General features: G+C 42.7%; 2 protein-coding genes across 8 annotated transcripts in view; one reads left to right on the forward strand and one right to left on the reverse strand.

Moving 5' to 3' along the window:
- The window catches only part of IFT122 (intraflagellar transport 122), a 59138-nt gene extending 57907 nt beyond the window's left edge, over positions 1 to 1231 (reverse strand). For 3 of the 4 annotated variants that reach the window (XM_028719289.2, XM_028719290.2, XM_028719288.2), the window contains exon 1: positions 1054 to 1231. In XM_028719289.2, the coding sequence (XP_028575122.1) occupies positions 1054 to 1094 (41 nt within the window). In that variant the 5' untranslated portion in view covers positions 1095 to 1231. Of the gene's footprint in view, positions 1 to 897; positions 923 to 1053 lie in introns of those variants that run through there. The other variant, XM_028719291.2, reaches the window with a different exon arrangement.
- MBD4 (methyl-CpG binding domain 4, DNA glycosylase) lies at positions 429 to 10559 on the forward strand. Of its 4 annotated transcripts, none has more exons than XM_028719294.2 (8): positions 429 to 569; positions 2452 to 2712; positions 4260 to 5062; positions 5875 to 5949; positions 6875 to 7009; positions 7931 to 8080; positions 9355 to 9458; positions 10273 to 10559. In XM_028719294.2, exons 2-8 carry the CDS (start codon positions 2471 to 2473, stop codon positions 10348 to 10350), a joined length of 1587 nt encoding a protein of 528 aa, XP_028575127.2. In that variant the 5' UTR covers positions 429 to 569; positions 2452 to 2470; the 3' UTR covers positions 10351 to 10559. The 4 variants fall into 4 exon arrangements, with proteins under 4 accessions (XP_028575127.2, XP_028575126.2, XP_028575129.2 ...); XM_028719293.2 differs by lacking the exon at positions 429 to 569 and adding an exon at positions 1410 to 1715; XM_028719296.2 differs by lacking the exons at positions 429 to 569; positions 5875 to 5949 and adding an exon at positions 1410 to 1715.
- The last annotated feature ends 1551 nt before the right edge of the window (positions 10560 to 12110 follow it).

The raw sequence follows: 12110 nt of genomic DNA on the forward strand, positions 1-12110 counted from the left end.
GCTGTCATGTCCTGCTGTAAAGGCCATTGTGGTTGGCCACTGTGAGGAAAAGGTGGTGGATTACGGGAGGACAATGGTCTGACCCAGCAGTAATGGTGCTGGTGTGGTGATCAGGTGAGTCCCAACCCACCAGCTGAAGACCAATGTCACAAAGCGTACACAGATAGTACCAAAAAAGAAAAAAGATACACCTCAATTAAACCAAAGCATTAGAATTTTAAGATGATGTGCAGCAATATATATTACCTACGGGGTTAGGGGGAAAACGAACCTGCATCAACTGTTTATTTTGTTAAAGTTTGCTCATGAAATCCACCTGCCCAGTACAAGAACTGAGGCAGCGAGTAAAACAACCAGTATAGGCCATTGCGGATTTTTAATATTATTTTGTTATTTGTACCCCGCCCATCTGGCTGGGTTCCAGTCCTACCGATGGAGCACCGTAAGAACATCAACTCAGCGGGGAAGATCTAACGTTACATCAACGGACACAACAGGACCGTCGAGGGGACAGAGGGGCCTGTCCGCCTCAAAAAAAACCCACAAGCCCCTTTTGGCAAGGAATGCAGGTAAAGCACCTCAGGCTCTGGAAGGCGCACCCCCCCACACACACATAACTGAAACCTGCCAGGGTCTCGCTTTGTGTCCCTTCCACCAAAAGGGGAAACCCACGAGCTCCCTTTCTGCTGCAAAAGCATTATCTTAACAGCTTTGTGGCTTCCAGTTTAAACGTGGAAGCATCTTTCTAAGTTGTTTTCGCTGTTGCTGCTGCCGCTGCAGTTGGTTGCATTAACTCATTAGCCTTCAGAAACGGACGTGAGGGACGCTACGGGGGTGTTATGCTGCCTGTCGCGAGCGGGATAAAATTGCACGCCGTCCCCCTCACGACTCGCTTACTGTTGGTGATATTGGAAGGGAGAGCGGATTGAGGAGGCCTTATTTTCTGGCTGGAGGTCGAAGCCCCCACTTCCTTCCCTCCATGCCCCCCCCGTCTCCCCCACGGACCCACTCCACCCTCTAGGCTTGTCAGAGGGAGGCCCCTCCTCTTCTTACCACTGCTCAGCCTTATCTCTCCAGGTCAGCGCAGCTCGCATGTTTCCCCCTCCGGCGCATCCCCTTCGCGACCTCCCTGCCTGCCCCTCCCCCAGCGCCCAACTCCCGCTTTCATTTATTTATTTATTTGTGTACATAGGACGCTGGGCTGCAACCCAAGGCAACACGCATGCGCAGTTTCCACGCGCCCTCCCCTTCTTTTTTCCTTTCCTTTTGCGCAAGGGGGAAAAGCGACGAGCGAAGCGCCCTTGGTTGTGCGCACGCGCAAAAGCGACTCTTGCGCATGTCTGAACTCTCCGCCCGGTTCCTCCCCGCCCCCCTCTCCCCAACTACAGTTTCTATGACGCCCGGGGGAGGACGCGCAATATTAATATTAGGGGCGGGTGGGACGAGGGTGTGGAGAGAGGAGGAGCTTATGTCGAAAGTGCGCGTGCGCAAAAGCCCACTCAGGTGTAATTCGCGCTGCTTGCGAGGTTTGATCCCAGCGCGAAGAGGAGAGAGCGATCTCTTGCTTACTGTCATTGTGTGGGTTGGCGGCGCGCGTGTTAGGAATGCGCACGCGCCTTACGAGCAGGCGCGGGAGAATTTGCCGCCTTACAAGAGAGGAGAGGAAAGATGTCCTTGGCGCTAGTTCAAGGGGCGACGGGGCAGCCTGACGGCAGGTAAGGACTTAACGCAGGAGGGAGTGGCGAGGGCGGGGCTTTTGAAATAGGCAACGCCCCCCTCGGCCTGTTGCTTTGATCCTCCTTTGCAAGCAACTATTATCACCCTCACCCTCATCACCTTTCCTTTGCATGCAGTGATGTCATGGCAGTTTGACAAATGGCACGCCTGCGTTCTGTCTTGGCATGATGGTCTTCCGTCTGACTGAGGGCTATGGCAATACTGCAAACCGGAATAAAGCCATTCTTAACTTGTGCCGTTCTTAGCCTTCTGCTTCTATTGCCCCATTGGTTCCCATTCCCACTGCTTTGCTTGCTCCCACCAAATGAGAAGGAAAGGTGGGCTGCTGCTCCGAGGTGGCCTTCTCAGTGCTGGCACCCTAGCTATAGAAAATCCTCCCCAGAAAGACTTGCCTGGCACCCTCTTCGTTTCCGGCACCAGTGGAGACCTCCTTATTCACCCAGACCTTTTAGGCAATTGGTGTTTCATGCCAAAAAACAAAACCAGGGTTCTCCGTTGCTTAAGTTATACTTTATTTTTCTACACTTAGGTGCAAAATTTATTGCATTTTCCTCTGCCAGAAATAAAGCAGTTTTGGAACAACCGAAAAGGAAATGTGGGGGAAATGCAAAAAAAAAAAGAGCATTAAAAATGATTGAGAGGTTAGAATGTCTGTTTAAGGAAAGGCTACAAAAAGGTGAAGCTTGTTCTGATATTCTGATAATTCACTTTCAGTGATATAGGTAATAGGCACATGACTGAAGATGCAGACAAAGAGAAAGGGCATCTTATAACAGCAGGGGGGGAATGTGTTGATCCCAAGGAGGAAGATACTGAGACCATCACAGAAAGTCTAACTTGGTGCAAAGAGTCTGAAGCAACTGTATCTTTCCTGGCTCCTCTGTGTCGCAAAGCTGTTCCTGAAGGATGGGAAAGGATAATAAAGCAAAGACAGTCTGGCAAAACAAAAGGGAGATATGACATCTATTTTGTCAGGTACAGTAGTGCTGATGGTAAATTTTGACATTGTACATCTTATGTCATCCAAATGATATTTTGGTGCACTGAGAGCCATAGTGTCATAATTATGTTTATAATAGGGAGAAGTGTAAATATACTGTTTTATGTTTAAGCTTGTTGAAGTGTTACTAAAGAGAGGAAGAAGTTAATGTGGTATTGCTGTTGTTTTCTGACAGAACTCTCGCGGCTTTGACAATAACCTGGCATTCAGAAATTTGACAGATGCAATTTTCTGTACTGTTTCATCTACATATCCAGGGGTGAATGGTCTATCAAGAAAAATGGGGCTGTGACCCACCAACAGCAGCAGCCCCCACAACACAGCAGCCCCCCGTTCCTCCTTCTTAACCACAGTTTGAGCCCCCTCTTTCTCCCCATCTCCTGCATTATAATCACTCTTTGCTTCTCATCCGACTCAAAGTCTGCATTGTTGTAACCTGCCCCTGCCCCCATGGCTCTCCAGAAGCAGAGGGCATTGGACAGCTTTTTTCCAAAGAATAGTAGTGTTCAGCTGAGCAACAACTTCAAATCCTCCAGATAGCCTTCCTTCCTTCCTTAAGATTAGAAACACATATCCAGTCAGAACACAGTTTTGTGTTCCCCTTTAGTACTCCAACCAAGCGTCATGCTGATGGATTCTATGCTATATAAAACATCTGTGTTTATAATATTTACAAATACTAAGTTCGTGTTCATTTAAAATAGTTGTATCTCATCTTTCTGCTGCAATTCCAAGGCAGCTGTACTTGCACCACTGTTTAACTGTAAATGCATTTATAAAGGTAAAGGTAAAGGTACCCCTGCCCGTACAGGCCAGTCTTGACAGACTCTAGGGTTGTGCGCCCATCTCACTCTAGAGGCCGGGGGCCAGCGCTGTCCGCAGACACTTCCGGGTCACGTGGCCAGTGTGACATCGCTGCTCTGGTGAGCCAGAGCCGCACACGGAAACGCCGTTTACCTTCCCGCTAGTAAGCGGTCCCTATTTATCTACTTGCACCCAGGAGTGCTTTCGAACTGCTAGGTTGGCAGGCGCTGGGACCGAATGACGGGAGCGCACCCCGCCGCGGGGATTCGAACCGCCGACCTTTCGATCGGCAAGCCCTAGGCGCTGAGGCTTTTACCCACAGCGCCACCCGCGTCCCAAAATGCATTTATAACAGCTTACAAATAGTTTAAGTATTGGAGCTTCAACTCTCTGATCTTCCAAAATATATATTTATTTGAAAAATGTATAGTCTGTCTTTCCACAATATAATCTACAGGGTTGCTACAGTTGACAACTTGTATCCAACCCTTTCCATGTGAGAGTGGAATAAAAGTACACTCCTACAATGGGACTTCACCATCCTCTCTTTCTCCCTGCTGACCCCCCCTGCATGCCCTCTGACCCTCCAGAGCTGATTTTGGGGGTGCGGTTGCTGCAGGGGGGAGAAGAAGCAGGTGAAGTCCTGTTGTGCAACGCTGCATTCCACTCAACGTTGCCGTTTGACTTCTTTTTGCCTGATGGTCTTTTTCCCTTTTAGTCCCCAAGGAGTGAAGGTCAGATCCAGACGTGCACTTTTGGATTACTTTAAAAAGAACAGAGAGACTGTTCTTAAATCAGAGGACTTCGATTTTTCTGTCTCTGTTCGGGACTGTATTCAATCAAGCACAAGGGCTCTGGGGTCAGAAGGACAGAACTGTATCACTAGCAACCAGACTCTAGATCTTGGACCGCAAAGCAGTGAAGAAAAGCAAAATAAGATTTTGGAATTTCAAACCAGTGCTGGTGAGCCAGATTTGCAGGATGGGCCCACTGCAGAGGACCCCTCAAAGGATTACTGTTTCAAAGCCCAAGAGAGGAGTGCTGCTCAGAGGACAACCCAGATTAAGAAAGCTAAATGCGGTTCAGAAATGGGGAATCTGGATGATGCCTATAACACAAGACAGAGGAAACGACCCCCAAAAAGTCAAAGAGCAGAAACTGTTAAAAATCCCAGAAGAAAAAAAGATACATACATTTTTAACAGTGTCCATAAAGTGTGCCAGAGAGGCTCAAGAAAAAGGAAAACATGCTTAAAGGACGAGCTGCTGGTTTCTGAACCAAAAGTGGAGTTGCACGTTGGAACGGTAGCCGCTGTCTTGGAACACAAGTCAAGCACAGAAGTTTTAAAATGTGATGAGGATCCCACCAGCGTAGTTTCTGTAGCAGCTGATGAAAACTTTTCAGAATTGGAAAACCAGAGAAACAGGGTGCCTTCAGGGAGCCAAGAGTTAAACATTGCTTCCAATATGGAGGTTACTGACTCACAGACCAGTGATGAGAGCCATTTTACATCAGTAAAAGGTATATTCTTCAGAGTAGAGCTCTTTTCTAAATTTCCTATGGAGATAATCACAGGCCAGTGGTACAAATGAACTTTCTTTGCCTCGTGCTCTGTGCTTTTGGTGTGGCTAGTATTGTCTACCTGAGTGTGTTCACATGATTTTGCTGAATGTGACCATCTAAGCTCTGTCTGGTCCTTGGGACTCTCTCCAGTCTGCCATCCCCTGTCCCTGCATCCGCGAGTGCTTTTGCCTGGCTAGAATGTTTCTCTTTTTCCTTGAACCATAATAAATGCCTCTTGCTTGCCTGGATAAGTCAGCTTCAAATCATGGCTTTGAAGTCATTAACCATAGCTCCCTGGTTCAGAAAAAATGGGAAATCATAGTTAATGGAAGACTTCTTGATTTGTTCCCACTTGCACAAAAGGTGATATTCTACTAACTCGTCCTATCGGTGCAAGGATTACTGCTAGAGCGACATAACCCCCCCCCCCTCCAGTGCATGGCCCATGTCACATTGCAGGTATTCTTGAGCTGATGGAACCCTGACTTAACACTACATTGGATAAAGCCCAAAGAAAGGAGCAAGGAAGACTTATTCACATCTTTGCTTATTAAGCTGAGAAACGATCTTCCAAACATAGCCAGTGTAGTTGCTGGGATAGACTACAGTGGGCTCCCAATCCACCACTCTTTAATGATAGAAGATCCTCTGTAAGAGAATGGCACATACAAAGATAGTGCAGTACTTAATTTGATACGAATTCGCAATGAATTATATATATATATATATATATCTGCATTTGTTTTTTACTTTTCTTTTCAAAATTTTAGAGGACCATTTTCGAAGACCTCAAGTGGAGAGAAGGAAAACCAGCCCATATTTTTCTAGTAAATTCATTCAAGGAGGTAAAAATTGCTTTCTATGAAAATGCCTTGTGGGGGATTACAAGATTTAGCAATATAATTTGCACACCAATCCTACCCATATTTCGTCAGAAGTAAATCCAATGTATTTCTCACTTGCATAGCTAAGAGTACACACATTTACTTTGAAATAAGCCCTCTTAACCTATTGGTACTTGGTTCCAAATAAAAGTGCTTTAGATTGTGGTAGAATTTATGTGAGGTAAGAAGAGATTACACAGCAACTATCCGTAATTATTACTCCTTTCCATGTAGTGGGTCAAATTAATGGGTCAGATTATTACCAACTTTTGGTTGATATGAGCACTTCATAAATGTATGGTATTGGGAGAGTAAATTAAATCTGAATAGTAAGGTATCCAATCAAAAAAGCTAACTGTGAGCCTAGGAAACTATGGTTTCTCACTATGTAAATAAGCCACTATGAGACACTGCCTTGTGTGTTCTCTCTTTTTGTGCACTAGAGGCTATCAGAAGCTTCTTCCAATGTTAAACAAACCCTAGTTCCTCATTACAGCGAGACTTGGGAGAATTGTAGTTGTTTAAAACTCTTGCTTCAGGACAAACTACAATCAAACTATGGTGACTGATATTGTAGAAGCCAACTTTAACAAGTGGGATTTAAACAAACCACAATTCCCAGTAAGGATTGCAGTCTTAGTTGGGCAAATGAAGATGAAGGCTTACAACATGGACAGGCATCTCTTAGATCTTGTTCACTGCAGCTGATCCCACTGGGACTCTTGAAAGAGCTCTTTCTGTACCAGGCTCCTTGGAGCCGGAAGAGGCGGTCAAAACGATCCTCTTTCTGCTTCTGTCTATAGACACAGATTGATTTAAGGAAAACAATGTATTTAAATAAAAGAGAGGCAATTGAATTTCACATTTTGATTCTCTCTCTGTATAGCTCCAAGCCCACCTAGAAGGAAGGCCTTTCGGAAATGGACTCCACCTCGTTCTCCTTTTAATTTGGTCCAAGAAACACTCTTTCATGATCCATGGAAACTTCTCATTGCAACTATATTTCTGAATAAGACCTCAGGTACAAGACTTATGTTCTCCCTCGCCCAGCCCCTCACTTGCAAACACACCAGTGTTGAGCATCTTTCCAGTTATACAGTCCTACACTGCTGCTAGGGAGCATTCATGAATCTCATATGTGGGCAGAACTGATTACTTCAGTTTTTCCCGTGGAGGGTTGGCTAGATGGTAAATGGCTCTGCTTGATTCACACACATTCCCCAGGAAGAGAGAAAAGGGCCAATGTTGACCATGACCTATGTGAAGTGGAAAAAGGGCTACTAAAATGATGACACCGTTTTGTGCAAGAGGGATTCCAACACATACTGGAACTTTGGGTTTCTGCAGTTCTGTCATCCTAGTGCAACAAATACATAAAAAACACTGTTTTGCGGTTAGGAAAACGATGGGAAATGCACTGAAAAGCATGGGGTGAAATAATGACTAATGGGAAGACATGATGCAAATCAGTATGAATGTTTGTTGTTGTGTAGCTGCCCTTTAAACAAATCAGGATGAATGCTCAATAAGCAGGTTGACTAGAATGGACCTAAATTTTGCCATTTGCTGAATGTATTATACAAGTTTGGGATCATGCATACCTTTAAAAATTGAGATGACACATCTTCTGTGCCTGTATTGGAACACAAAATATATTTCTGTGCCGCGGGAGTTCTTCACACAACTCTTAATTTTCTCCTGTGGAAGTCATTTGATTGTAATGTGTAGTAAACACATGTGTCTGTTTTGCTTATACATACATGTGGCCAGAAGACACGTTGGCAGCAGAATTCATGAAGATGCGTCTTAGTCTTGTTACTTTTAGTAGCTGTTACATGAGGTTAGACGTTATCTGTATTAGCAATTCAGCATATGTGCCTATGCCAGCCTTGCCAAGAAATTCAGTAGGAACCCTACTATTCACTGTCTTATATCTGACTAGGTAAGATGGCCATCCCTGTGCTGTGGGAATTTTTCAAGAAATATCCTTCACCTGAAATCGCAAGAGCTGCAAACTGGAAGGAAATGTCAGAGTTGCTTAAACCTCTTGGCCTTTATGAACTCAGAGCAAAGACCATCATCAAATTTTCAGGTAGCAACTCTTGGCATGTAATGTATGTTATAGCTTGTTTGAGAAAGAGTACATTATCTCATAAAATCCTAATTACGGCCCTGCAGAGTAGATCAGTGTTGTTATCCTCATATTACAGATGGGAAGCCATGGCTGAGAGATGGTGGTGTATTAAAGGCCACTTAGTGAATTCATGACTGAGACAAGATCTAGAGATTTTCCAGCTGCCACTGAGCTAGAACACTAAAGTCTATGATCCAGAGGAATGAGAACACACATGCTCTGCACATGAAACTGCATTTCTATTTTATTCTTTTATTGGTAGTTCCTTTTTCCAAGGTTGTCTCTATATAAGCTTGGATGTTCTTCAGATCCATAGAACTAACACAAAATATATTTGAGAGATTTGGCATTAGGATTTATTTATTTTTAACAGTGCACTCCTATTCAGGTTTATATTCTGCTGTGTTGTATGAGGCTTCTTCCTCAGTAAGTGAGCATAAACTTGCTACCTTGAAGGAACATTTGGAGTGGGAGGCGAAAGATTGGAGAACAGTGGTGACATTTCCCCTTTGAAAACCGTCCATATTGAATTGCTGAACTACCCAAGCACAGAACATTAAAAAAAAAAAGTTTTGAGAGGTTACCAAATGAGGAAGTGGGGAAGTTGAGAAAAAAATTAAGTCCACATACAGCATTTATACATTTCCTTTCTGCTGTAAAAAGACTGCTGATCTTATTGACATCTGTGACAATAGAGCTGCATCTGTGACACGACATTTTAATGTCTTCTATGCTGTGTCTTGCAGTTTAGAAAACTGAAACTCTAAACTTTATCTTTTATTTATAGATGTCATTCTAGTCACTTCTGTCAGCATCAATGTAGCATGCTAGTAATAACTTGCTGCGATTCCTTGTAGTATCAGCCTACCAGGTGTTGTGTACCCAACACAGTGTGTCGATTTCCAGCAGCCCTTAATAAACTACAGTGCCCAGAATTCTTTGAAATAAAGAATGTGTTTCAAAGGTGCTTTAAAGGTGTAGTGCGTACACAGCCTATGTCACACACAGGGTAGACCCATTGGAATCAAGTACACTGATTTCACTGGGACTATTACCAAGAGTGACAAATGTTAGATGTCACCCATTTTTTTCACCCTTCTTTGTTTTTTAAATAAGTTCTGTTTAGCTCACCTCTTATTCAAAGATGCATGTTTTCACAAATTTTAAAGGTGAATTTAATGAATCCAGTCTTGGATATTTTATTGTACGTTTTTTGCTTGTTTGTGCCCTAGATGAATACTTGGTCAAACAGTGGAGGTATCCTATTGAGTTGCATGGGATTGGAAAATATGGAAACGACTCTTACAGGATCTTTTGCATCAATGAGTGGAAGGAGGTAACTGATGCTGCCATCTTCTTAAATCAATGAAAGATTAAGTGTTCTGCTTTTGATTTTTGTAATGCCTGTTGGATGAATAACATCTGATACCCTTTTAAATGTGTTGTGGGAGTGGATGGATTGGGTTATTGGTTTGTTGTTGTTCTTTTTATTATGTATTTTGTGGTTTTTATCTCGTATTTTTATGTTGGGAACTGCCCTGGGATCTATGAATGAAGGGCAGTATACAAATTTAATAAATAAAAATATATATATAATGGAATGACCAAAGCCCTAAAACAAGAAGCCCTTAATCATGTGGCTCTGCTTCCCTTCAGTCCCTGTCACGTAAATGAGCATGAACCAGAACTGCACAAAGCAAGTGGGTACAGCTCTTTGATCTGCTATGCAGCAATAGTCTCAGAACCAAAATTGGGATGGGGTGGGTGTGCAGAGTCCCATGTTTCCTTCCTGCAATGTATCACTGCCATTTGGCTGCGCTCATGCCTTGCAGAAGATGTGGCAATAAGTTCTGCAGAATAATTTATAGGCATCAGAGTAGAGGAGAAAGCTGGACTATCTTCAACCCTTCACCGTGAAGATTCAGAGTTGCCTTTTATTGTAGTAGCAAACACAATTGCAGCGTGAGCATATTCCTATTGACCCAAAAGTAAGCCCAAAGCTGTTCAGTGGGACTTATTTCCAAGTAAATGTACTTGAAATTATGGCAATAAGCCAAAGAATGGTTTCCATTTGTGTGCTTGAGACTCTGAGCTTAATACAAATTTTGTATTTCTTAATTAAAATGGTTAACATCCTTATTCTTTTTCAGGTACAGCCACAAGACCATAAGCTGAATGTATATCATGCCTGGCTACGGGAAAATCATGATAAACTGAATATTAATTAATGTATAGCTCTGTGTAGGTACAATATCTACTGGGGTTTTTTTAATATCAAACTCTTTCAGTCATCCCTCTTGGTTACTATAAATGTAACTATTTTAATATAGATATTGTATATTGGACACTGTGTATTAAATTTCAGCATTGGTTTATGTACATAATCCTGTTCAGACCTTTTGTAATTAAAGTTGACTAAGACTTGTGTTAATATTAAGTGACACTTTCTAAATTGTTGTCCTTCAACACTGCAAATACTGTACCAAACAACCATGAAACTTACTTAACCTTACTAGAATAAGGTTAATTGCCGAATAATCCTCCAATTTGTTCTACGATAGATGCAGTTCTGTACTGTATTTGGTGAAGTCCCTATAGCATATAATATTAGATTGTTACAAATTCAAGATATAGGACCTTCTCTAAACATCACCAAGTCATAATTGGAGTAGACCCACTGAAATAAATGGAGCTAAGTTTAAGTGTAAATGGATTTTCACTAGCTGGGGTAAGCCATGGTTTTATATCTACCCATTTAACCATAAGAAATAAATTCAACTGATTCTTAAGGAAATCCTTATTCGTAACAATAAAACACATTATTAGCAAACTCTTTCCTCCTATTTCCTCCCAATTCTCTCAACTAATAGATCCTGCCCAGGACAAACAACTTAAGCACATATTTCTAGCTAATTGAATGCAACACATAGTTTGGTTTAGGATTATGTCCAAATCCATCACTCATGGTTTGTCTGGGGTGACAAACCAGAAGCCCAGGTTTGGGCATAATACCAAGGCAAACCATAGCTTACTGCTGGGCAGTATGGTGGCAGCAAGACTGGGAGAGGAATGCAGTACTTGCCATATTTGCTCCAGGAATCCACATTTGCTCATCTGTGCTTAGGTGTGGATTGCAAACTGCTTGGGAAACGGACTTCTGTTCTCACAAACAGGGCTTCATTTTGCTCACAGGCTTTCTTGCTCCCCAAAATATGCTCCTGGAGGAGCACAGAAGACCACGGGGGCAAGGAGGGGAAAGAAGTTATGTTTGATGGTACAGCATGTGAATCTCACTTATTTTTATTTGCCTGCCTTTCATTTATGGTGGGGCCACTTTTGCTCAGTGATAATCAAACATCATTCAAAGAAAAATCGCAAAGAATCTTGGTCCACAAAGACTAATTTACTCTTGCATAAGCTACCATGGGCCATAGCTCACTGCATTTGTGAAGGTTCCATGCCATGAAGGGGTATAACATAATAAATTGATCCTTAAGAAGCTGCAAGACTCGGGCGCATTTTCTGCAGCAAATGAACATGGCAAAGAAAACTGCAAAGAGCAGTGTTTGTTAGAGTGAAAACATCACAGCACCAGCCCTTTCCTTAAATAAAAGTAAGTAGCCTTGATAGAAAACATAGTTCCAAATGGCTGATTGTGGCAACTTGCTGATTCTGTGGGTTCACCCTATCTGTACTTGAAAGCAATAATAAAAAGGGGGGATTACAAGAGAATAAAATAATCATATAAAACTTAGAAAAGAATGAGTGCCATAAAATATATTTCATAGTGGAATACAGTACAAGGTTTTCATTGGTACCAAACATACGAAATATTCATGAATGTTGCCAAAGAAACATTTAGCGGGACTGCCAACAATGAGATTAAACAAAAAAAATTCCTTCCAGTAGCACCTTAAAGACCAACTAAGTTAGTTCTTGGTATGAGCTTTCGTGTGCATGCACACTTCTTCAGAAGGAAGTGTGCATG

The sequence above is a fragment of the Podarcis muralis genome, chromosome 2 (assembly GCF_964188315.1).
Source record: "Podarcis muralis chromosome 2, rPodMur119.hap1.1, whole genome shotgun sequence".
NCBI classification, from domain to species: Eukaryota; Metazoa; Chordata; class Lepidosauria; order Squamata; family Lacertidae; genus Podarcis; species Podarcis muralis.